This window comes from Archocentrus centrarchus, chromosome 1 (genome assembly GCF_007364275.1).
Source record: "Archocentrus centrarchus isolate MPI-CPG fArcCen1 chromosome 1, fArcCen1, whole genome shotgun sequence".
NCBI classification, from domain to species: Eukaryota; Metazoa; Chordata; class Actinopteri; order Cichliformes; family Cichlidae; genus Archocentrus; species Archocentrus centrarchus.
In genome coordinates, this window is record NC_044346.1 from 2,422,125 (window position 1) to 2,447,551 (window position 25,427).

General features: G+C 43.9%; 1 protein-coding gene across 1 annotated transcript; it reads right to left on the reverse strand.

Annotated features, from left to right (window-relative positions):
• Positions 1–3,348: 3,348 nt before the first annotated feature.
• Positions 3,349–21,492, reverse strand: LOC115773742 (calpain-2 catalytic subunit-like). Its single transcript, XM_030720678.1, has 21 exons — positions 21,132–21,492; positions 20,322–20,391; positions 17,270–17,388; positions 15,787–15,920; positions 14,977–15,145; positions 14,705–14,788; positions 14,541–14,626; positions 13,682–13,747; positions 13,441–13,601; positions 13,080–13,249; positions 12,971–12,982; positions 12,370–12,581; positions 12,111–12,147; positions 11,838–11,903; positions 11,628–11,685; positions 11,487–11,551; positions 11,216–11,284; positions 11,034–11,112; positions 8,421–8,537; positions 3,589–3,647; positions 3,349–3,503 (listed from the first exon to the last, which is right to left on the reverse strand). The coding sequence occupies exons 1-21, from the start codon at positions 21,366–21,368 to the stop codon at positions 3,480–3,482; spliced, it is 2,094 nt and encodes a 697-aa protein (XP_030576538.1). The 5' UTR covers positions 21,369–21,492; the 3' UTR covers positions 3,349–3,479.
• Between the last annotated feature and the right edge of the window lie 3,935 nt (positions 21,493–25,427).

Consider the following 25,427-nt stretch of genomic DNA (forward strand, 5'->3'; position numbering starts at 1 on the left):
ATCCCCACAGAGACGGTGCCTGCTCCCAGACCACCAAAAAAACAAACCTAAAATCAACAAAAAAGCATAAAAATTCAAAAAGAAAAAATAATATAACTTCCTCAACTGCACCAAAGACTAAAACAGTTAAAGTTAATAAATAATTAAAAATTAGGTCTCTCTCTTCCAAGTCCCTGATTTATTTATTCCTCAACATATTGATTTATTCTGCCTTACAGAAACCTGGTTAAAGCAGGATGAATATGTTAGTTTAAATGAATCAACACCCTCGAGTCACAGTAACTGTCAGAATGCTCGAAGCACAGGTCGAGGAGGAGGAGTAGCAGCAATCTCCCACTACAGCTTATTATTTAATCAAAGGCCCAGACAAAGTTTGAAGTCTTTTGAAACTTTGACTCTTAGTCTTGTCCGTCCTAATTGGAAAATACAAAACCCATTTTTATTTATTATCTATCGTCCACCTGGTTCTTACTCAGAGTTTCTGTCTGATTTCTCAGACTTTTTATCTGATTTAGTGCTCAGTTCAGATAAAATAATTATAATGGGTGATTTTAACATCCATGTAGATGCTGAGAATGACAGCCTCAATACTGCATTTAATCTATTGTTAGATTCAATTGGCTTCTCTCAAAATGTAAACCCACCACTTTAATCATACTCTGGATCTTGTCCTGACATATGGCATAGAAACTGAAGACTTAACAGTATTCCCTGAAAGCCCCCTCCTGTCTGATCATTTCTTAGTAACATTTACATTTACTTTAATGGATTACACAGCAGTGGGGGATAAGTTTTATTACAGTAGAAACTTAGTTACAGCACTCAAGTCTGAAAGTGCTGTAACTAAGTTTAAGGATCTAATTCCTTCATTATTATGCTCTTCAGTGCCAACACAGTGCAGAGCAGCTACCTAAACTCTGCTCCCAGTGAGGTCGATTATCTCATCAATAGTTTTACATCCTCACTGCGTACGACTTTGGATACTGTGGCTCCTCTGAAAAGGAAAGCTTCAAATCAGAAGTGCCTGATACCTTGATATAATTCACAAATGCACAGCTTAAAGCAGATAATCTGTAAGATGTAAGCTATAAAAAAAAAAGTCCTCTGTAAAGCTAGGATGAATGATCTTCTTACAGCCTCTGACAGTGGACTCATTTCTGTGTTTGTCCTGCTAGACCCCAGTCTCAGTGCAGCTTTTGATACTGTTGATCATAACATTTTATTACAGAGATTAGAGCATACTATAGGTATTAAAGGTACTGCACTGCTGGGGTTTGAATCATATTATCTAATAGACTCCAATTTGTTAGTAAATTTGTTAATTTGTTAGTAAATGAAGATGGAGTCCCACAGGGTTCTGTGCTAGGACCAATTTTGTTTACACTACCCTTTGCATTTACATGCTTCCCTTAGGCAGTATTATTAGAACACATTGCATACATTTTCATTGTTATACAGATGATGCCCAGCTGTGTCTATCCATGAAGCCAGATGATACACATCAATTAGTTAAACTGCAGGAATGTCTAAAGACATAAAGGTCTGGATGACCTCTAATTTCCAGCTTTTAAATTCAGATAAAACTGAGGTTCTTGTACTCGGCCCCACAAATCTTAGAAACGTGGTGTTGAACCAGGTACAGCATTACTCTGGCCTCCAGTAACACTGTAAGAAATTCTGGAGTCGTTTTTGACCAGGATATGCCCTTCAATGCACATATTAAACAAACACGAAGGACTGATTTTTTGTATTTGCGCAGTATTTCCAAAATTAGAAACATCCCGTCAGTGATGCTGAAAAGCTAATTCATGCATTTATTACTTCTATGCTGGACTATTGTAATTCATAATTATCAGGCTGTCCTAAAAGCTCCCTGAAAAGCCTTCAGCTGATCTAAAATGCTGCAGCTAGAGTACTGACAGGGACTAGAAAGAGAGAGCAGATTTCTCCCATATTGGCTTCTCTTCATTGGCTCCCTGTTAAATCCAGAATTGAAAATCCTTCTCCTCACATACAAGGTCTTGAATAATCAGGCCCCATCTTGTCTCAAAGACCTCATAGTCCCATATCACCCCAACAGAGCACTTGGCTCTCAGACTGCTGGCTTACTTGTGGTTCCTAGGATACTTAAGAGTAGAATGGGAGGCAGAGCCTTCAGCTTTCAGGACCCTCTTCTGTGGAACCAGCTCCCAGCTTGGATTCAGGAGACAGACACCCTCTCTATTTTTAAGATTAGGCTTAAACTAGGGCTCGATCAGGTGACCCCGAACCCTCCCTTAGTTATCCTGATATAGGTCTAGGCTGCTGAGGGGTTCCCATGATGCACCGAGTGTTTCTTTTTATTTACCTCTTTTTGCTCGGTTTATACTCCACTCTGCATTTAATCATTAGTTATTATTAATCTCTGTCTCTCTTCCACAGCATGTCTTTTGTCCCATCTCTCTCCCCTTAGCCCCAACTGGTCTCAGCAGATGACCCCCCCTCCCTGATCCTGGTTCTGCTGGAGGTTTCTTCCTGTTAAAAGGGAGTTTTTCCTTCCCACTGTCACCAAGTGCTGCTCATAGGGGGTCGTTTTGACTGTTGGGTTTTCTCTGTAATTTTGTGTAGGGTCTTTACCTTACAACATAAAGCACCTTGAGGTGACTGTTGTGATTTGGCGTTATATAAATAACACTGATTTGATCACTCCTGTACAATCCCAACCACACACACCCAGAAATGGGACACCACCCAGCTGACTCACTTGTGTATGTGTCCGTATAATGCGATACACACATTCCAGTGTGTTGACTCATACACACACACGCTGGTGTTTGTGTAGACTATATTTATTAAAAGATGGTTAACTTTTACAAAGTCTTTGATTCAACTGAAACCTATGGGAAATCAGCTTAAGAGTAGGATCTTTCTAACTAAAATAGGAATGATTTCAAGATGCATCTACCCAGCATTTTAATCAAAAATCCTGCTTCTCACATACAAGGTGGTGGATGTGAGCCACATTTTAATTGTTACCGTGATCTCTGACCTCTGTACCCCTACAGAGATTTATTAGGCTTCATTCAAACCTTTTAGATCTGTTGTTTACAGACAGAATGACAAAAGCAGAACCTTCCTGCGGCAGGAGTTGAAGCTTTTTAATATATCGTGTACCTGAGCTCCAGCCTGCTTCTCTTATGGATGAACGGTTTTATTAAGTCCTGAAAATTTCCCAACTTTTGCTTCTTACAGCCAGGCATCTCCTTTGGAGCAGCTTCATCACTCTCACCCCAAAAATGTTTCCTTATAGGGAGAATTGGGGTGTGACAGATCACAGGTAATTCATCATCAGTGAAACACAAACCCAGCTTCCAGGTTTAAAGGATTTATTGACCTTACATGTCAGTCAGTTAGTGTAGAGATTCAAACATGGATATAAAACAAGAGCGGTGACAGGAAGTGAGGCGGCGGCTGTAAACAGGAAGAAGGCGTGCTGCAGCTCAGATCATGGCGAAGTTTAACCACTGCAAAAAAGAAGAACACATGACAGACCATCAGTCTCTGACCTCACGCTGAACTCACACACCGTCACCGCGTTTTCGGTCTCACCTGCTGGAAGTTGAGCTCGATGGAGCCGCTGCCCTGAGTGTCGAGCTTCTTGAAGACCTCTGTGGAGGAAGATTGTTACACATTAAAGGTTAAAGGTCAAAATACAGAGAGTCCATGAGAAATTCACTTAGTCCTCACAGGGCCACTGAGGCATTCTCAGAGAGCATCTAACAGCCTGTGGACCGTCTTCTACTGAAAATCCAAAGAATGACACATTCATGGTCCAAACATGTCCCTGAGCTCAGAGAGAATCCACCAAACAAACACAGACTCACACAGAGTTTCATGCAGAAGGTTTAGAGAGCAGGCTATGGTTAGCCAGCTAGCTGCTACACTGGATATTGACTGTGAGCTAGCATTAGCCAGTTTCATCTTTTTTTTTTTTAAATGTAGTTATAGGCAAAATAATTAAACACATAATTAAGTTAAAAAAAATAGGAATAAATAAAATAAAAACCCCGTAACATAAAATGAAAAAAGGAGCGCAGCATTAACATTTTCCTGTAAGGTTCAGTCATCAACTGCATTCTTCTTTATCACACATTTTAGAGACGTGAAAGAATGACAAAGCTCCTGATGAAACACGTGGAAATTTGGGTTAGCTTTCAAGGATAAAAAACAATTATTGAACTAACAGCCGAATCACAAATACACCAAACAAACCCTTTCCTCTGTTAAAGGAGAGAAATTGTCAAATTTAGGGAACAAAAAAAAAAACGTTTTGCTGTGTGAGCAGTTAATCTGTTTGTACCATTTGATATCAATGCTGTTTATTTTTGTGTACTTGGAATTTCAAGCTGAAGTCCTCACATGACTACATTTCCAGAGTTTTCCAATAAGCGCATTACAGACCATATTCCTTTAACTAACCAAACGTGGAAAAATAATTTGTAAATTCCAAATTCAGATATTATGAGGACTAAAACTGCATTTGCATCATTATCCAATATTGTTAAACCTGCTGATGAAACAAAGGGGGGGGGGGGGTTGTTTATGCCACATTCACACCTACAGAGGAAACTGATGTCTTCTAATTTCATGAAAATTTTTCTCAATATGAAAACAAAAGCTGTTCTCACATCTTAGGAATCATCTGAGTCAGTGTATTTTGATGGCGCCATTAATGCATTCAGCATTAGCTGGCTTTTTTTTAATGTGGGGAGTTTTCCTCTTCCAAGATGTAATTAAGGTTAGCCTGATTTATGGCTTTTATTGTGTTTGTGTGCAGAGATGAGGATTAAGCTGGATAAATGAATACAAATCCTGCCTATGACAGAGATCTCTTTGGAACCAGGAATTCAGATCAGATTTACATTTACTGAGATTATTCCAAATGTTAAGATTACCTGGTGTCTCCCAATCTTTGGCAGTGTGTTTGTCCAAGTGTTTATGAGTTGATGTAACATGGATGTTAGGAAGTGAAGTGAAAACAGAATGGCGAGCAGGTAAAAAAGATTTAACTACAAACCTGACATCTTAGAGAAGAAATCTATTGTTTAAACAATTTTTGGAATTTGGCTGTTTTTCCATGAATATAGTTATCGCATGAGCAAGTTGACTGCTTGTTAGTTGTTTATCTAAAACTGTTAATTTTGAAAAAAAATGCAGGGATGTACCTTGAGGAAGTACCACTGTACTATACTGTCTTTGTAAAGTAATGTAAGCTAGTTCGCACGTAAATGATTGTAGTGAAGTAATCAAGAACAAGTTATATGTTGTTATGAGTTGGGCATCCTTTAATAAATCCGGTCTCTCTGAGATAATAAGAAATAAATGGTTCCTTCATCATCGTGGTAGGTAGAATGAGGGAATTCTGTTAGCATATTGAAAAAGATTTCCACTTCATCTATTCTCATTTCTGCAACACAAACAATCAGCCACTCTTCTTTAGGATAGTCAAAGAAAGATTCAGCAGCTGAACATGAATACGAGGAAGAGTCCAATTTACTAGAAAGCTGGAGAACGTCCTCAGAAACAGGACCTGTGCCTTCCTGATTGTCAGTAAACAGTCTCTGTCCCCTTCTGATATGATTGAAGCTCCTTTGGCCGTATCAGTGTCAATGTTCTCTACTGAGGACTGCAGAACAATTAGTTTCTCTTTCTCTCTCTTTATAATTTTACTATTATATGTGGACATTTAATTAACTTTGTATTTTAGGTAATCCCATTTATCCCTAAGAACTATCTTGTATTTCTACTATTAGGCCTCAAGTATAAGCAAAAGGGGACATTTAGCAGATTATCTGGAACATTTTTGCCTAAATGTGCAAATAAATGGTAAATGGCCTAGTTTTTATTTAGCGCTGTTCTACTCTGACTGAACACATTTAACCATTCACACCCATTCATACAAGCACTTCCATATGTATCTAAGCTAAGTGCTTTTATTGTCTAACATTCATACACATTCATACTCCAGTGCTTCCCCAGAGCAGCCAGGAATCGAACCGCTAACCTTCAGATTGGTAGGTGACCTGCTCTACCTCCTGAGCTCCACAAAAAGGAAACATAACTGGATCAGGCTTCCTTTGAGTTGAAGACTTTCTTATCAAGGTAGAAAGGTAATTAACCAGTTATCAAACATTTTATCCCTCCTCCTCCATACTCCTTTAAAAGAGATTAACAAGGTTTAGGTACCCAAGATCATTATGAATGTCAATAAACAGCTACACAGACAAGCTGCTGAAACATATTAATGTGTGAGGTGAATTATTAGTGCTTGCTTTCCCTCGATCTAGTCTGGGATAACCCCGTTAGCACTGATGTAGCCCACATGGCCTCTAGTAAATGTTCTTCCCTGCCGCTCTGGCTTATTCCATCTTTGCTCACACTGCTGTTGGCTTTACAGAAGGCTTGCATGAAATGGATCTCCCATGACTTTGCATATCCTGGAATTTTCGGACAGTTTCCAAACAGCCTTGCAGTAGTGTCTCATGACAAACTGTAAAGTGACCTGCTGGTGTCTTCCCTCATCTCGTCTCCCAAGGCGATGACTGCTTCCATGGATGGAGCTCACTATGGTGCAGTCTTGGACAGGAAACTGATGTTGATACCTCGGATTTGTTCATTTTCCTTTTCTTTCAGGTGTGCATTTTGAGGTTCCATCTTGTCTCGTTCCTCTCCAGCTCCATCAGTCTCTTTCAACTTCTTGTTTTCCTGAGCGAGATGGGGGAATTTCTTTTCCCATATCCTGTATCCACATTTTACCTTCTTTATATCAGTTGCATTTATCTATAAGTTTAGTAATGTTAGCGACCACGATGGAGTTCTCTTAGCTAAAGGTATCGATCTTTGCAGTTAACTTTTCTATAGCCTCAACTAGGGATGCATTTGGTAGATCATTTGGCTCTTGAGGGTTTTTTGTTTTTTTTTTAACCTTTGCAGCTTTCCATCAGTGTATAGTCATGGTCACTCATATTTGCTTGGTTCGAGGGTGCTGGTAGTTTAACATTAGCTTTGGTTCTCCTGTTCAGCATGTTCAGTCACAAAGTCTATGATAATTCAGCTGGTAATTCACACTGTCTCAGTAGTTTTCCAAATACAGTAAACATCAGTTAAGTTGGATTCAAAAGGCCCATGGAATTTCATCCACCTTATTAAAAAAATCCATTTTATGTGTAAGCCAGATAAAATTTGATTCTTCAAAATTCTTCAAAATATCAGACAGTTTGGGGTTTTAATATAGAATTTTGCAGCAATTCTTTCTGCTTCTCCCCTGGATTTGCTTACGCAAATTTTATAATCTCATCAAGTTTGTAGCTTACGCTTGACTCCTGTGCTTGCCATAATTATCTCTGGTGAAATGAACTGATTAGCCCAGTGCAGCCAATCCAGACACTACATGACTGTCTACACACTCAAGCAATGTCCAGCCGTTGTTAGCATGTGCAGTTGTGCACGAACATGTCGATGAATGGACGTGGGCGTGACAGGAGCTGAGGAGCGCTTTAGCGCTAAACTCATCCGACTTAAGCAATCACATTTAATTGGACATATATTACAATGGGACCAGATTTTTCATCCGAGGCAGGCAAAAATCCAACTTGCATGATCTGATTTAGGTGATGAATTTATTTGAATTAACGTTAGCAAGACCAGACTAGAGCGAAAATCCAATTTGTGTGACTTCAACTTAGGCAACTTTTATTGTAGTCTATTTAACTTTTTTGCCTAGTTTGACTGCTAATTACAATTTTGTTATGTAAATTTCGGGACAATTTATCAAAAGCTCAAAAGATGCCACATTCTTGGTCCACCATCATCCTCAGCCTATCTTAATGAAACTTCTACAACTATCTTTTTTCTGGCTAATGTTAGCTAACACTAGTGTGCCTGCTAACACAGGTGAATTTCAGGCTCTGTCACACAGTAAAATCTCATGGGTACGGTCGCTTTACACATATTTAAATAAAGTTTCGAGGCTGATCTGGTAATTTAGCTGGCCATTTTCAAATGATTTTCTCAGCTAACATCACAAACTAACCAATCAGCCATTGGAAGTTTCCTTTGCTGTCATCATACTGAAGCAAAGGTACAGAGGACATATGCTGTTCTCCCAGCTGCTGAACAGCATACATGATATTCAGAACATACAACAGAGACATATGACAACTCAGACTGATGATGATTTAGCACTTTTTAAATGCTAGCCTCCACCCGGAGCGTGCAGTTTGTGTTGGCAGCTTTTGTCAGTTTTCTGGAGGATACCTGGAACTCCTTTAACCTCACAAACTGAGCTCTGCTTGTACCACAAACTGTGTCTTTGCAGGTAAAACCTGAATGAACAATTTGGCCTGCAACAATGCTTGTTAGCGAGTGAAGCGCCTACTCACTGAACATCATCTCCAATCTCATCAGGCATCCCACAAAGTTGTCAAAGTCGATGGTCATGTCAGATTCAGAGTATCGGGCCACCAGCAGCTGGTAGATGGTGTTATTGAGAGTGAAACCTGGAGGAAGACAGCAACAATTAGTAGCTAACAGAGCTAACAAGCATGCTAACATGGACATGGGAAAAAAAACAGGCTTTATTCCCAGTGATGACAGTTTTAACATAAATTTAGACAAAACTCTGAATATGTTTTCAGATTTCAGCTGGGCTAATGCTAAGAGACTGCTGGTTTAGTGTGGATAAAGCTGCACCACGTCATTCAATTTTATAAAGCGAGTCTGGAGAGCCACCATTTTCTCGGCTGTCACTCTTTCATGTAGTTTCTGGTTGGATCATGGCTGTTAATTACCAGGCAATTAAGTTATATGACTCATTTCATTCATGCTCGCAGACTGCTTCACGTAGCTGCAGTTTGATTGGTTGTGATGTGTGTTAAAGGTACCTTTAACGCTCTGACAGATGAGTTTTCTTACACAAGTTGGCAACAGTGGCCCTTACACAGGAACTAATATACACCACGTTTTTCTCATGTAAACAGACTCATGACATTCACTGCCTTCACTTACTTCTCAGGCAGTTGGGCTTCTGAGAATGAGAAAGTCATTTTTTTTTTTTTTGCTTAAAATGACTTTTTCTAATCATCAGGATCACTAACAATCTGTTTCACTCATGGTAACTTAACACAAATGAACTGTTATCAAAAATCAGATTAACCAACGATTTAAAACAATTGACCAGATGTTTGCTTCATCCTCCATGTTTTTGAGAAAACTTTGAGATTTTTATTTTGTTTTTTAAATTTTTCTGAAATGTATGAATTCATCATATTTCTAATTAAACTGAGCAAACATCATGAAAGGATTCAACATTGATCCTGATGCATGCTCAATAATCCAGGTGAAGAAATCTGAATCAGCTTTCTGAACTCTCATGCATGCAAAGCTAAGCAGCTTTAGATCCCTAAACTTTAACTGAGATGACCCTCAGGCACTGAGCTTCTGCTGCTAGCAGAGATTGTAACGTACCATTTCCATCAGTTTACTGTCAGTAAATCCACAGTAGCAGCAGCAGGAGGAGGAAACAGATGCATTATTACAGTGAAAGAAAGACAGAAACACTGCAGGAGGGGCAAGAGAAGAAGAGGAGATGTTAATGAGCAGGAGACAAATTCAGCACTCTTAATTTGTTTAGCAGCAGGAGGAAAAAAACAAGATACTATCCTCACTCCTGTGTGGAGGAAGAGGAGTGTGTCAGCGGGGAATCACCATGACTCACACTCAGACCACAATCTGCAGCACGTGTAACTGTTTCTCTGGAAGCAGCCGCTACATCCTCGAGGGTAGAGATAAGTGGAAGTGTCAAACACGTCTGAGCCAAGACTGATAAATTTCAGCTGTAACCACTCACACCCAGACCTTAACACACTCAGGCTGTCGCCACAACACAATGTTAAATTCGACACCCACAAAAAAAGCTCTACACCATTTCCGATACTGCGGGAAATGACAGAATTAAGGCCTAATTATTTTTAAACAAAAATCTTTATTTCAAGATTAGCACAGTACTGCTCTGTGCATTCAGCTGTTCATTTCCTGAGCTTCTGCTGGCTTGGCTCCATATTTTCACTGCTGCTTTTCTCAGCTTCCGTCTTTAAGAAACACTTTTTAGACATGAATAACTATGTTATCCTGTTAAATTGACCCCACCTATTAACATCTGACCCACAATAACATTATCGTTTTATCATTATGTGGGCCCTTCCTTCCCTTAGGATCAAACACACAGGATCACCAAAGATTCACCATCACAGGATGAAGTGAGGTTACGGTAACTGTTAGAGGGGTTAAACTGGGAATGAAAGGACTCTGGGACGTTAGAAAATGAGCAGGTTGATCCCTTAAATTATGATTTTGCTGTAAAAGCCCATCACAGCGTGGAGCTTCAAACTTTAGGACCTTTGTGATGGTACTGAGCTTGGTTCTCTGTGAAGATCAAAATAACAGCAGAGCTGCAGCGAGGCCCAGCAAGAGATACAGAAGGATTATTTTGCTCTGATTGAGCCCTGCTGGAAATGAGCAGAAGGGTCACTTTCAGTCAGCCCAACATGCAGCATCAAACAGGAAGCAGCAGTCTGAAAAAAATAGCACCCTAACTCCACCCACTGAGTTTAAATCAGCCAATGGAATCATTTGTTTCTGACAGAAATGTGTGCAGAGGTGGTGAAAAGACAAGGTTGCGCAGACAGACATCTAACTGTAACCCAAACAGCTGCGTTCGGCCTGAGGCTTCAGCCCTCAAGCACATCACAGAGATGCTTTAACAAGCTAGCTTTAATCAGCAGCAGACAGGAAGTGATCTGCAGCTGCTGGTTTTACCCACGTCAAACAAGACGAGACAGCAGCTCAAAAACAAAGACCTTGATTGGGTCTGAAGGAATGTCTCTTTGAATGTGATTTCTGATAATTTTATCTGCGTGTTAAACACATTAAACATGTTAAACATCTCAAACAACCACCTGCTGCTCAGTTCATTTCTGCAGAAGAAGAAAACTGACCTGCATCTTTGAAGGCCACTCTCATCTCAGGAGTGCTCATTGTCCCCGAGTTATCAGAGTCGTTCTTTTTATAGATTGACTGCACACACACAGACAAGCACACACACAACTGTATAAATATTTGTAAAACTCCTCCTGTCAGTAAAAACATGTGGGCGTAGAGGTCAAAGGTCATGTCTCACCAGGTATCTTTGCACCTTCTTCCACAGTGTGGCGAATTCTCCGAGGCCAAGCTTCCCGTTGCCGCTGTCCTGCTGCGTGTTAAGGATCAGTGACAGGCGAGCGACATCATTAACCCTAACAGTCTGCAGTCACCTGCTAAATGCCTCGCACTCGGTCATCATGTCCTGTTTCTGTAACACCTGCTTTTCCACTTCCTGCTACCAGGTGACCACTGTGTGGTCTGTGACCTGAAAGCCAAACTGCTCTCCTTCTACTGTTTGTAAAGGATACGTCCATCAGGTTCACCATGACCCTGCAGGTCTCCACACTGAAGCCGTCAGTTTTGATGTCAGTTCCTGTTGAAAAAGAAAACAGGAAGTGACCCCTGCAGCTCTTTGCCTTCAGGTAAAATGTGTCGAAGCTTAAGCTCACGTTTGGAGACGATTTTATTCATGATGGTCCTCAGCTCCACTGCAGAGATCTCCATATCCTGAAATGCAAACATGAGCAGCCAATCAGCCGTTTGTGGGCATCACACCTGCACGTCCTCACGCCGCAGGTGTATGAGACTTCCTGTGAGGCCGTTTATAGACCGCTCTGTATCGGCGCCGCTGCGTGTCGTGTTAATGAAGATGAACTTACATCTCCGGCGAGTTTAGCAAAGAGGTTTCTGAATCCAGCATCCACCTCACTTTCCGGCACAGTCTCCTGTAGACAAACACCATGGAAACCATCAGCATGTTACCAATAACCTTTATTGACAGCAAGCTGCAGACACAGAGCAGCACACTGTGTCTCAGATCTTTTCTCCTGAAGCTCCGGTTTCTCTAACACAGCATCAACCGCCATCCCACGAGTTCAGTTCCTGTTTAAATACTGATGAATGTTTACGAACTGATCTGAAGTGTTACTCACATCGCTGAGCTCGGCGCTGACGGGGTCGTCACAGGGCCTGCCGGAGAGAGAAGACTGTGAGTTTCACATTGGAGCTCCAACTAAAACCAAACACACTGACAGTTTATTCCTCATACAGTGAACAAGGAACCCAAAGTTCACATCTCAATACCTCCATTCAGACTGAGCAGGCCAGAGTCTCTGCAGGCAGGGACCAGACCTGGACTCACCACACCCCTTTACCTCCCCCACACACCAACAGGATCAGCAGGTTTCTTACACTGTCTCTGACTGCTTCTCAGAGAACACCCGGATGCAGAAGTCGCCGTTCAGGTTGGGCTCAAAGGTGGATGGGACAATCAGGTACTCCCCTGGCGGCAGCTTGAAGCGAGTGCTGACCTCACGAAGGTTGATGAAGGTTTCCGACCTCGCGGTCTGAGCGTGGGTCAGGAAGAAGTTCTTATCCAGGTGCACCTCGGTCTGCCCGTGGAACTACAGAGGGGGAACAGCAAATCAGGGGGTGTTGCTACAGAACATCCATGTGACAGAAAATTTTTATTTCCTCTCTTTTGTTAAGTTTTAGAGCAAATTTTAAGAGTGGTACTATTAACATCAGCAGCTGATCAGCAGCAGCTTTGGAGATCTGAGTGAAACACTGATGCACGTAGTACACAGCCCAGCCCAGCTCAGAGACTGCAAGCAGAGGGTTAGCCTGTTAGCTCCTGTGGAAATGTGCATCCATGTTTCAGCTTATTTGACATGTGAGGAGTTAGTCTGCCTGATGTGTCCTGACATCACAGTTACTGCAGGAAATATCCTGAATGGAAAAAAAAAAAACTTGAATAGAACTTTGACCTTTAACCTGCAGCCTCAGCACTCACCTGTTTTGGAAGCTGAAAAAGAAGAACAGAAGAAGAGTGTGAGCTCAGACCTCATCTTGTTGATCGTTGGATTTTTTAAAATTGGATCTTTAATTCAGATGTTTCTCACCTCGTAGATGGCGAACCCGATGGTGTGCATGTCCTCCCCCTGTTTGCGCATCTTCCTGCGGTTCTTCTGGATCAGACCCACCACGAAGCTGCAGCCCACCTCACCATCATCGGGGTCATCATCCTCCTCATTCAGCTTAATCACAAACTGCGGATTCATCCAGAACGTGTCTGCAGACAGAAAACATCTGGTTTGAACCCTCCTGCTGCCGCTGTGGACTTCAACCCCAACAGGTCATCATCAATCAGGTGTTCATTAAAACATGCCACCTGACCCTAAAATAATGCACCTGTATCTTGTTCCTGTTTGGTTAAAATATGGTCTGTTTCATTGCATCTCTGTGTTTCAGCAGATTACTCACATGGGTGATTTCTGCAGCCTCCGGCAGTGGATCCTCTCCTCCAGTTGCCGTCAAACTTGCTGACACTCCAGTGTTTGACAGAGTCATCCTCGATGGCATCTGGGGTCAGAGTGCACACCTCGATACGAGAGTAGTGACGCAGAAACTCGTTGAAGGACATCCTGCAGAGAAAGAGGAGAGAAGAGCACACCTGACCCTCTGATCTCAGCTGGCGTGTTGCGTCTGCAGAGGCTCCACCTACCAAAACTCTCCGTCCTCTGCGTTGGCGTGAGGACACTCCCCCTGCACGTAGTTCCACTCAGAAGACCTGCGAGAGCAGAGATAATAAAAGCGTTCAGACGCCGGCCTCGGATACTGGAACTCATCTGTGTTTATGTGATGGATTCTTCTTCCTGCTGGAGTTAATCAGTCTTCTTCCACATTGGCCATCCTGTGACTTCACCTGCTAGGTGGATTCACCTGCTCTCTGATTGGTTGTTGTGAGGATGGAGTCTCCTCTTTTCTCTGACTCAGCCTGTCAGGTTTTCGTTCTCCGCCTGCTCTTGTTCCACCACAGCTGAGTGAACCGGCCAATCAGGCTTCAGCACTGCAGCTTGTTTCTTTATACCTAGGTTATTAGAAATGAAGACACCCTGCAGGGCAGGTGTGTGTTTGCTGCTGTTTTGCTCTGTAACAGGTTTTGTTTGCGTGCATGTGGAGCCAGGCGTGGTGATCTCCACCCACTCAGAAACACCACGCTGTCAGCATTCCTCTGGTTAGACAGGTTTTTCCCAGCATTCTCCTGTTTTCCTTTGTATGAAAACACCACTCATCAAACTCTCTTAAGCATATCCACCTTGATGCGCAGGTATATCTGAGCAGCCAATCAGAGGCCGCCTGGCTGCATCTGCTGGTAACCAGTGTGACGATGTGAGGTCAGATCATCTCAGCATATCTGTCCTCATTTCTTTTTCTGAATCTCACTGAGGACAACCTGAAGTTCTGGCGTCCTTCATCCTTTTACCTCTTGTGTGAAGAAGATGATGTACCTGTGAGCTGGAACTTCTACTTTGTTTTATAAAATGAGGAGTGAGCTCAAGGAGCTCCCAGAGTTTAATTACCCGTCGCTCCACGCTCCCGTCCACTCCACCTGCCCCCAGGGGTTCCTCATCCTCACCAGCTTCTCCGGACGCCCCCGGTAGTTCACCTGGAAAGAAAAACAGAATTACCTTTCTCCTCCTCCTTCACCTCTGTCTCAATCCCACTGCTTCTCTTTTCCTGTTACCTCCACAGCACCAGTCAGTGAGTAGGCGTGGCCTTTCACCAGCTTCTGACGAGTCACAGCTTCAGAGTCTGCAGCACTCGTGATCTACAGCGAGACAAACAAAGCCAAAAACAAAACTAAACTTTCATCTCCTCCACCAGATAATCCTGAAACACACTGAAAACCTCAGAAAAACCTCAAAAACCTTAGAGCTCCTCAGAGCACCTCCAAGAACATTAGAGAACCTCACTGTGACTGAACATGATGGAAAGATGGTTTCCCTCCACACTCACATCGATGGAGCAGCCCAGCAGCGATCCGGCTTCCAGGGCCTTCTTGATGATCTGGAACAAGTTGGAGGGGGGTTGTCTGAGGTCGTAGTTCTCAGCAATGCCTCCAGTAAAATCCTCGAAGCCCTCGGTGGTCGACCCACCAGACAGTGCCTCGTAGGAGCCGTTCACTCTGCACACAAAGAGCACACAAGGATTACAGAGCATCAGAAGCTCATCTGCTTGGACTGCACCGTGACATGCAGCTGTGGTCTGATGTGGCAGACCTCAAGAGGATGGAGCCGCTTCAGAGCACACAAAAGAGGATGGGGGTCATAAAGATCAGGCTCATTGTGTGTAATGGCTGAATATCTCTACATGCAATTTTTTAACTACTCAGCTGGAACAAATGAGAGCAGCCAATGAGAGCAGCCTATCAGAGCAGCCCTAGAGGATGTGGCAATGATTCATACATCAACTATGAAACATTAAAGAGTTGTCTTCATGATTTGGAGTTACAATTACATGTGTTTGCATCTGTTTGCGTCTGTAACAGCGTGTGGGCAGTGCGAGCCACCGTCAGCGCGACATGCACAGGAATAATATCAGACTTCATCCAGCTGACAGGAAGTGAGGCTGAATGAATGATTAAGGATGTCTGATATGATGTAAGTGTTGGGTCCACGTGAAGTGTGGAAGTGGGCGTTTTCAGCTCAGGCTGATGTGGCAGATTAGTGAGCTCTGGTGTCCTTCATCAGTTTCTGTTCCAAAGTATCAAAACGAGTGTGCAAAGTTCAGAGCTGAGAGCCTCTATCCTGTTGTGGTGGGTCTTACTTGGCGTAGGCCTTCTCCAGCAGGGCACTCCAGAACTCCCTCTTCTCGGCCGAGTGGACGAACATCAGCTCGCCGTCTTTCACCGGCAGCCGGTCGTCGATCACCACGTCCACCCACTCCCCGAACTGCCAGAACTGCGGGGGGCACAGCAGAGGACAGAATGTGACACACGGCGCACACTTTTACTTTGAAAGTCTCTCTGAATTCTTCTTCCCACCTCCAGCATGAAGAAAGATGAATTCATGTTAATGACTGTTAATGTTCCAGATCAAATTTAAACTCTGCTTTAGTTCTGTGAGCACTTTTAAGATTTGACAAACTTTTAATTCCTTCACCTTTGAGCGTGAAACATTGTGGGCGGGTCTAAGGGGCCAGGCCCCCCCCACTTCAAAAATTGCCCCCTCGCTGCCGAGGAGAAGTATTTTCTTAGGTTTTACTTTTAAATCACTCCAAAATAAATATTTAAATAAGCAAAAGACTGAATCAGTTTTCCTTTCTATAAAAGTAAAAGGCAGCATTTATTCTGACCAATCACAACAGCCCATTTCACTCTGACCAATACCAGTTAAACCTGGGCAGCATGTGATGGTGCAGAGCTCGCTCAGCGGAGGATGAAGTTTTAATTGAGGCTTTATCACAGTTTCCAGAGTAAAACACTTGTTCTGTTTGTGGCTGTGCAGAGGGTGGAACAGGTCAGAGAAAGGCTGAAATCACTGAATGCAGAAAATACAGTTTCTACTCAAAGTAGAAAACAGAACAGATGGGAGTTAGAGCTTCTGCCTATTTTATTTTCTCCTTGAAAGCAGAGATGATGTGCGGTGCAGTGTGGCGCGGCATGGTGCTCCGCTCACCCAGCTGCCCGTTTCTGCCGTTCCAATCACACAGATTTTAACCACACATTGAATCTGCTGTTTAAGTAAATGGACGGTTTGTATTGATCTTCCCACTACAGCAGAAACACCAGTGATAGCTGGGGTACCGTTATCTTAGTTTATACATGGCCCTGTAATAAACAGAAACATTCCAAACATTACCCTTTGCAATTACAAGGCCCCCCCCAAAATCCCTCTGACCAGAGTCCTGGCCCCGTGCCTGGTCTGACCCTCTGTTGACTAGCAAATAAATTCCCCACATGGCCAGAAAGCTTTTTAGAGTGTAAAGCATGAAAAACGTGGTTCTTGATGTTGTTCTGAGAGCTGCAGCTCATTAGAGCCCAACACTGATGGTGTGAGAGCTTCTGCTCTTTGTGGACCACCTCGACCTGCTTATGGAGCTCCACAGGGTCACGTTTTAGGTCCTGTTTTATTTTACTTTGATCAGTTTGAACATGTTTGTTACATTTACTTCAAAGATGACCTCTGAATCTCCTGCAGCTCTTTGAACCCTCCCCATGTTGACATCACTGCTTCTTTCTGAGGCCTAAGAACTTCAACCAGGTGTTTGACTAAGGTACTGTGCACCAATGAAATCACACATTACTTACCTGGAAGTGAAAGATGCCAGCGTAGTCACTACCAAAGCCCTGGTCAGTGGGAACAACTCTGGCCATCACGTATTCATTCAGGGTCAGAGAGGCGATGGCCGCCAACAGCCAGCAGTCACCTGGAGGGACAGGAAACAGTAAGACTAACAGGTAGACCCTCACTGCTGCTTCCTGCAGGTGGTAGTTCATTAAATTACAGGTCACTGTATTTGAGTGTTTCAGCTGTTATTATGTTGTTTCAGGAAGAGACCATATTTGGACATGTGCTATGCTGTCAGCTAATGCTAGCTAGCCTGGTAAGCATAGAATCTAGACTGTATGCAAGCATCACTCCGATACCTGCTGATCAGTAACAACCAATAAAAATCACAGAATTTCAGTCAGCAAAACTGGATCTCCACCTTCTTGGACAGTCTGTTAGTACAATTTAAGCCACCTATGTCACCATCCACCTGTCAGTCAAAGAAGCCACGCCTCAAATAATGCAAACTTTAAGCCTTAATCCAGGAATCCTCACATCCAGGCCTCGAGGTCCGGTGTCATGCAGCTTTTAGATGTGTCCCTGATCCAACACACCTGAATCAAATGGCTGAATTACCTCTTCAGTATGCAGTCAAGTTCTCCAGAGTCCTGCTAATGACTTCTATATTTGACTCAGCAGAGACACATCTAAAACCTGCAGGATACCAGCTCTTGAGGCCTGGATGTGAGGATCCCTGCCCTAATCAAATTAAAACAGTGAGTTATAAAAACATCCTCCTCTGCTGGACGGTAGAGGAACTGCAGCTTTGGAGGTTGATGGTGTAATGCCCTTTACAGGCTGCAGCGATACTAACGTAGCGATCAACATGCAAAGCTGAACTTTAAACCCTGAAAACATGCACATCTCCAATTGGTGCACATAATTATGTCTAACATTTTTTTCTAAAGGAGCACCAGAAAAAAAGCATTCAGGAGTTCAAACCTCATTAGATTTGCTGAATGTGGAGCATCATCACTTCCTCACATGTTCAGACAGGCAGACGCGCTCTGCTTCATGTCACGCAAAGAGACGAAAGGTCTCAAAAAAAAAAAAAACTTTAACTGTTCATCTCACCAACCACCTGAGCACTGTGAGGCCTCAGGAGACACTTCTCTGACAGTCAGTTAAAGTTGTGCAGGAGGACGAAGCTTTAGGAAGTGAAACCAGCCTGCAGCCTCTGACCACAAACATCCAGAGATGCTGCTGTGACGGAGCTCTGGTTTGATCACATGTGAAAACAGATCTCAGTGTTACACAAGCAGCACTCTGAGGTCTGCAGCGGTTTTACGAAGGCACGAACATGACTCATCCCACCACAACACAGACTGTGTGTTTGTGTGTCTCTGTGAGGACCGCCGAGCTTCAGGCTCTCCCAAAGACACCCACGGGCTCCGAGACAAACAAACACCTGGTTCAGGGTGCCCTCAGAACCAGGCTCATCTTCAGGCTGAGAGTCATGTGATCGCTGGATGTCCTCACAGAGGTGCAAAGCCAGACGTGTGTGTTTGAATGTGAGGGCGTGTCCTCATTGTCTGACAGCTCAGAGCCCTCGCTCCCTCCTGCTGATGTTTGAGGTCTCTCCCCCTCTAACAATAGCTGGCAGGCCCTTTCCTGCCTCCTGCTCAGCCAATCAGGGCTCAGCATGGCAGCGCCTTCTAATCACAGCCTGTTCAGCTGCTTCACATTAAAATAAGTTCTGCAGCCAGCAGGGCACAGGGAGGGGGCAGTTTTAACTGCACTGTGAGCATGAGACTCCACCCGTCAGAGCGAAGAGGCATTTGGTCCTTTTTAATACCTATGGTCATGTGACCATCTTTATGCTGCTTCTTTGACACTCGTTCACTTCATACCGAGCACTGACCCACTTCACAGTCTTCCAGGCAGAAATACCATCCTTCTAAGCAGCTAAAAGAAATACCTTTGCTCCAATCAAAGAAACATTCAAACTGAGAAAAAGTGCTTGTATGGATGGGTGTGTGAGATGCTGAATGAGTCGAGTGGAAAAATGCTACAACAACCAGTCCAACCAGTACAACCCTAAGCTCTGCCCTCACTGGAGGTTTGACTGAACATAATGTAAAGCAAACAGGAAACGCTGTGACAGCATGGCCTGAGGGAATAAACAGCTTAGAGGAGAGAAACTCTTTCATTATTCAACTTTGTATTCCTGTTCAAACGCTGCAAGAACCTTTCACATAAACTTAGTTCCTTATTCTGGTTCTTGAGGTGGAAATGAAATTATTCAGGATAAAGCTGATAACTGTGGGCTGACAGCATCAGCCACCATCAGGCCAAAAGCTTTAGAAATGAAATCTGTTCATCAAATCCGGTGATAAGCAGTTTGGTTTTAAAGCAAGTGTGGCTCTGCTCCGTGCGCATATCCTCTGGAAGAATTCAGCTGTTTTCATGCGTGGTGTAAATCAGAGGTGAGAGTGAGAGGTGTGGATACGCCTACAGGAGTGCCGCTGTAGAACCAAGGAGGACAAACACCAAAGCTTTCTAGAGATGAAACTATCGGATAATAATCTTACTGTAAGAAGGTCAGATATGGATATTTTATCAAATGTCAGACGATGGTATTCATAAGCAGTGTGGGATGATGTCTGCACACGCAGACATCCTCTTATCTGCACATACACAGAGAGTGAGGCTCTCTTTATTTACAGTGTGTGTGTGTGTGTGTGTGTGTGTGTGTGTGTGTGTGTGTGTGTGTGTGTGTGTGGCACACCTGTGGACCAACGGTAGGAAAGCGAGTTTTTGGAAAGTTCATAGAGCTTTGAGAAGGCCTTCAAATTTAAAGCTGAGCATGGAGCAGCTGTTTTATCACCTCAGCGACCTCTGACCTTTGGCCAAACTGAGCCAGGTAAAGGAAAACCAGCTGATCAGAAGCTGGATGTTTCCTGGATAGTGGTGACGTCAAATTAATGCTGATATTTGGCTGGAGTTTCACTTTAATCAGATCAAATCGATCAGGGGGCTGGCAGCACTGGAGCCCAGAAGTGAGGCGTTCAAGGACAGTGAGACACTCACCCAGAGCGCCCTGACAGATGTCGGTCCTGGTGGCTCCGCCCAAGATGAACTCCGGGCTAGAGACGAGTTCCTGGAAGAGAGAGCAGAGAGAGAAGGTGGAATGTGGGTGAGAGAAACGCGCCACACCACCACCCTGCATCCCCTCCATTTACAGGTGTTCTCAAACTGTCAGGCGGCCCTGCAGTGGTTTAGTCCTCTGAATCTGCCACAAAACTCAGCTTCATCAGTCATCATCCTGCTTCCACCCTCGATTAACCCCGACCCACCAGAAGCTTTCAGATTAAACTGAGCTCTTGCCCCTGGAACAGCTGATTAGACTCTCACTCATCTGTGTATACCCCCCCCCTTCCTCCTCACGGTGACACATGTGCACGAGGATCATTGATGTTTCCTCCGTGCAGCTCCGCACCAGGAAACGCTGTGACTCATCTGAGAACATGACTCACTGCGCATGCTCCACATTAACGGGACTCCTGTGCGCGCACCTAACACCGTCACAAAACTGACTACATTTTAGAAAACAGAAAAAAACATCAGCAGGGCGAAGACATCTCCTCTTTGTAATCTCTCAGCTGTGAAAAAAAAACTCCAGAAGCCTGAGGAAGAGGCCTCCTCACGGCTCCTCCTCTCTGCACAGAGGAGCTCTGTCAGATTATCATCCGTGAAAAAAGTGTGACACGACTCTGTGTGCAAAATACTCTGCGCTTCCATGAGGAATAGGTTTCTTCGGGTACTCTGCAAACACCCCCCTCCCCCACTGTACCAAACAGACCCACCCAGTCCCAGTTCAGGCCCCGGCCCGGTTCTTACCGTGGGCCTCTTCCAGGTGACGCCCCGGACCTTGGAGGAGCTGGGGCCCAGCTCTTTGAAGCCGATGGACTCGGGCGCGGCGGGGAACGTCGGGTCGCAGAAGAGCTTCCCGGAGGAGCGGCACTGCGCCCGCAGCGAGCTGAAGTCCTGGTTCAGGTACCGCAACGCGTTGGCGTTGGTGCCGAAGCCCGCGGCCAGGGCTCGCTTCTTGGCCAGAGTGGACGCCACGCCGGACATGATGAGGAAGAAGATGCAGAGAGTTTCAGATCTACAAACTCCACCAACTTCTTCTGCTCAAACTTTTCCTATCAGATTTTTTTTTTTTTGCTCAGACCTCGCCCCGAACCAGAGGAGGAGCCACAGACTCTGCGCGCTGTCAGTCTGCTTCTCTCCACCTCCCTCACTCCTTCCGTGGAAAGCAGCCGCGCTCGTCAGGACGCAAAGCAGGAAGCTTCATGAATCCACCGAAACATCACCCACGCAGACTGCTTCACTTGATCAGAGGCAGCAGACCATACGAACTGCACTCTGACAGCTGGGGTTTAGTTGGGGTCAAAGTCACTGTGGGTAAATACAGCCACGCACGCGCAGTGCAGTCACAGAAAAATGTTGCAGAAATGTCTGCGTTAGATTGTCTCCCACGTTGCCTTTGCAGAGACATTTTCAGAAGTGGATGAATGAACTAAACTATCGCTGGTTGTCAAACTGATGAATGAGCTGTTTAGTTTCAGAGACAGGAGTCTGACCGCAGGTCCATCCGCTCAGTGTCTTCCTCACTCTGCAGCCCAACCGAACAATGAAACTGAGCTCGCAATAGCTTCTCAGACATATTAAGCTTTTCATTAGCAGCCTGCGTGAATCAGTGTAATTTATAGTTGAAGTGTGTCGGTAGAATTCAGGTCGGGGGGCGCAGTGACCGCGAGACCCGTCCATGACACCGGTGCGGCTTCATCAGGAACCTCAGGGAGAAGAAGAGAGTCAGTGAGCTGCAGAAGCATCTTCATCCCCCTCAGCAGCATTTCCACTGCTGTTGCACTGAGCTCTGCCTCCTTAAAAAAGTGCAAACGTGTCATTTTCACCTCATTCACGCGTCTGTAAGTCTAACGTCACTGCGACATCAGCTGAGAAAGGCTTTAAAGCTGCGCTGAAAACACCTGGAAACGTATTTAGTCGTTGTACAGCGCGTGGAGACACGTCAGAGGCGTAAAACAAATTTTATTTAAAAAGTCGGATCACATTAAATGTCAAAAACATTAAAAAATACAAAAAAACCCTGAAACTTCAGCTCCAACTTTCTTTCAACCTAAATTATTCTCAAAGTCTGAAAACAAAAACGTCTTGAAAAAGACTCCACACGGTTTCAAACGGAGGACATCCTGCAGGAGACCGGCTCCTCCACAAGTTCTCCACTCACTGCAGATCAGAGCTGCACGGCTCTCGTATTACAGCGCCACCTGTGGGTGCAGTGCCTCGTGTTTTGGGAGCATACCCTGAAGCTTTACGTTGACAGATTTGATGGGTTTTGCGGCACAAACACGCTGAGTAGCAAACTAAACAAGGAGAACAATCGGAACAAAGACAATGAGCTCTCTGCAGGGTCCCTGTTTGGACCCGATGGAGGAAAAATAAACAGCAGCCGCAGGGAAACAAACAACGATGAGCTCAGAGTCAGACGAACTGAGCGCACAGAGCGGTCGCGGTCAGGTGAGCCGCCTATTCAATTCTCTTGCGCTTCTACCCTCAGTTTTACGGTAATGTAACGGACCAAAAAAAAAACCGACCTGTAATAATTTTTTATGGATGTCATAGTTGTGTAAAGCACTATGACATGTCACAGATTTGTTATATGATGTATTTTAAGACAAAGTTAGAATGCGTGTGTATGTGTTCCTTTTCATCTTTGCTGCTGATCCACTTCTTCAATTCTTCATCAATCAAGCCTAATTTATTGGACAGTACAATTATAAATGTAAATGACAATTCTTATCCAAACGAATCCATTAACATGTTTAAAAATTCATAAATGAAATTAAAGGACAATTATTTTCAAATTCAGCAATATAAAAAATCATATTGCCCATTAATTGAGTTATTTTTGCCTAATATTAAAATGTATTTGATGATCTAAGGCATGAAAAAAAAAAATCAGGAACGGGGCAAATATTTTTCAGAGCACTTTAATTTCTGCTGTTTGTCTTTAGTGGAATCTTTCAAAGTTATCTTTTAGAAACATGAACAAAAATACATGTTTATCTTTAGAGAACATTCAACTGTATATAAACTATGTCAATAAAAAGTAAAACACATCACATTACTCTGAAAAGAAAGAAGTTAATTGATCTTCAATAAGAGAAAGGAATATTCTAATAAGGCATATTTGTAATTGTATGTGAGCAGACCGTGTGGGTTGTGTGTGGAGGTCAGGACCCAGAAGCAGGACTCAGGAGACGGCAGATTTGAATGATGATAGGTGAGCATTTACTGTGGCTGAATATGTAGTGGCAAACAATCTAAAAAAAATAAACCTAAACTGGGAGATAAACTAGAAACACTAAGAATACAGAGGAACAAGACACAGACAACAACAATCCGATAAGGGGAAGACTGAGACAATAAATACACAAAGGGATAATTAGGAACAGGCAACAGCTGGGAGCACAGCTGGACACAATCACAAAACGAGACAAGGAAGTAAAGCTAAACACAAGACCTAACAAAGTAAACCAGGAAACAACTAGACTGAGACAGGAACACAGACTAGACACAGCACAGGAAAATGACAACAAAATACATGAGACTAGAGACAGGACAGACACAGGGGTACCACACAGGGAACAGAGATTCAATATAAATAACTATAACTAACAAATACAGAACATTAAACAAACTAAGACTCTAAATAATGGAACTAAGAAACACAATGAAACAGAACCATAAGGGTGAAAACACAAAACACTGGGCATAAGGCCCAGGACCATGACACTAATGGATTTTTGATCAGAATGACAGAGTGAAATATGAACATGATTGTCCTTTATTTCTGTGGAACATTGCAGTGGTTTGAGATGAAACTTTGGAGACATGTTGAGTGAATAAGTCAGAAGAGGAATCCACTGAGAATTTCATGTCAGCTATCAAGGCTGATCTTTAATGATTGTTTATTTATTTATTTTGGATATAATATTTCAATATACTTACATTACTGAATTTGAGCATAATTGTCCTCTGATTTGAAGTTGAATTTAAAATCCTTCTCCTCACATACAAGGTCTTGATTAATCAGGCCCCATCGTATTTTAAAGACCTCATAGTACCGTATCACCCCGATAGAGCACAGTGGGAAGGACCCCCCCACCCCTTTCTTTTTTCTTTTTCTTTTAGGGCCTCAGAAAAAAAATACTGACAGGTACCCTGGTCATGTAGCTGCAACAGGTAGGAAACTGACAGGTTGAGATACCTGTCAGCTGACATTCTTTTAATACATCATACATTATTAGCCCCATTTGTGTGTGTGTGTGTGTGTGTGTGTGTGTGTGTGTGTGTGTGTGTGTGTGTGTGTGTGTGTGTGTGTGTGTGTGTGTGTGTGTGTGTGTGTCCATACGTGCCCATATATCCATGAATATGTGAGGACATGCATGTGATCTTTCCCAAATCAAAAGTGAGCTTGACTCATTATGTGAAATTTTTCTATTTTTTTAAGAAAAAAGTCACCAGCAAAATGCACCTCAGTGAAAGCCAGCATCCAAACCCCTAAGTAAGGATACAGAGACTAGCAGACACCAAACCAGCCAGTGTGCTGAGTCCAAACATCACAACACAGGATGGTGATAAGAACCAAAGTGGCTGCGACCTACATCAAAGGCCAAGAAGTAGTGAACAGCTTTGTGCAAAGGCAGAAGCATGCAGGAAGGTCTCCCCCAGTGCCTGGGGCCCTCACCAAGACCCAACAGAGGCTGAGAGCACAACCCAGTCCGGGCACCCAGACAGAGGAGTCCAGAATGCTGCACGAGCTGCAGGACAGCGAACAGACCCAAAGCCCAGGAAGTACACCAGGCAGCACAACTATGGTGCCCAGGCACAGCCCCACTGGCAGAGGACATCCAGACCCACAGGGCGCCCACCCAAGCCCACCACACCCCACACCCACAACATCCCTACCACCCCCCGCAACCCAGACCTGGCACCAGGGGAAGGCCCAGCCCCCCCACAGACCAACAGAGGCAAAGGCAGGCCCAGAGGACCTGCCCAAGTATCCCCAGAGAGGCAGAAACCACTGCAAGGGGACAGGTCCAACAG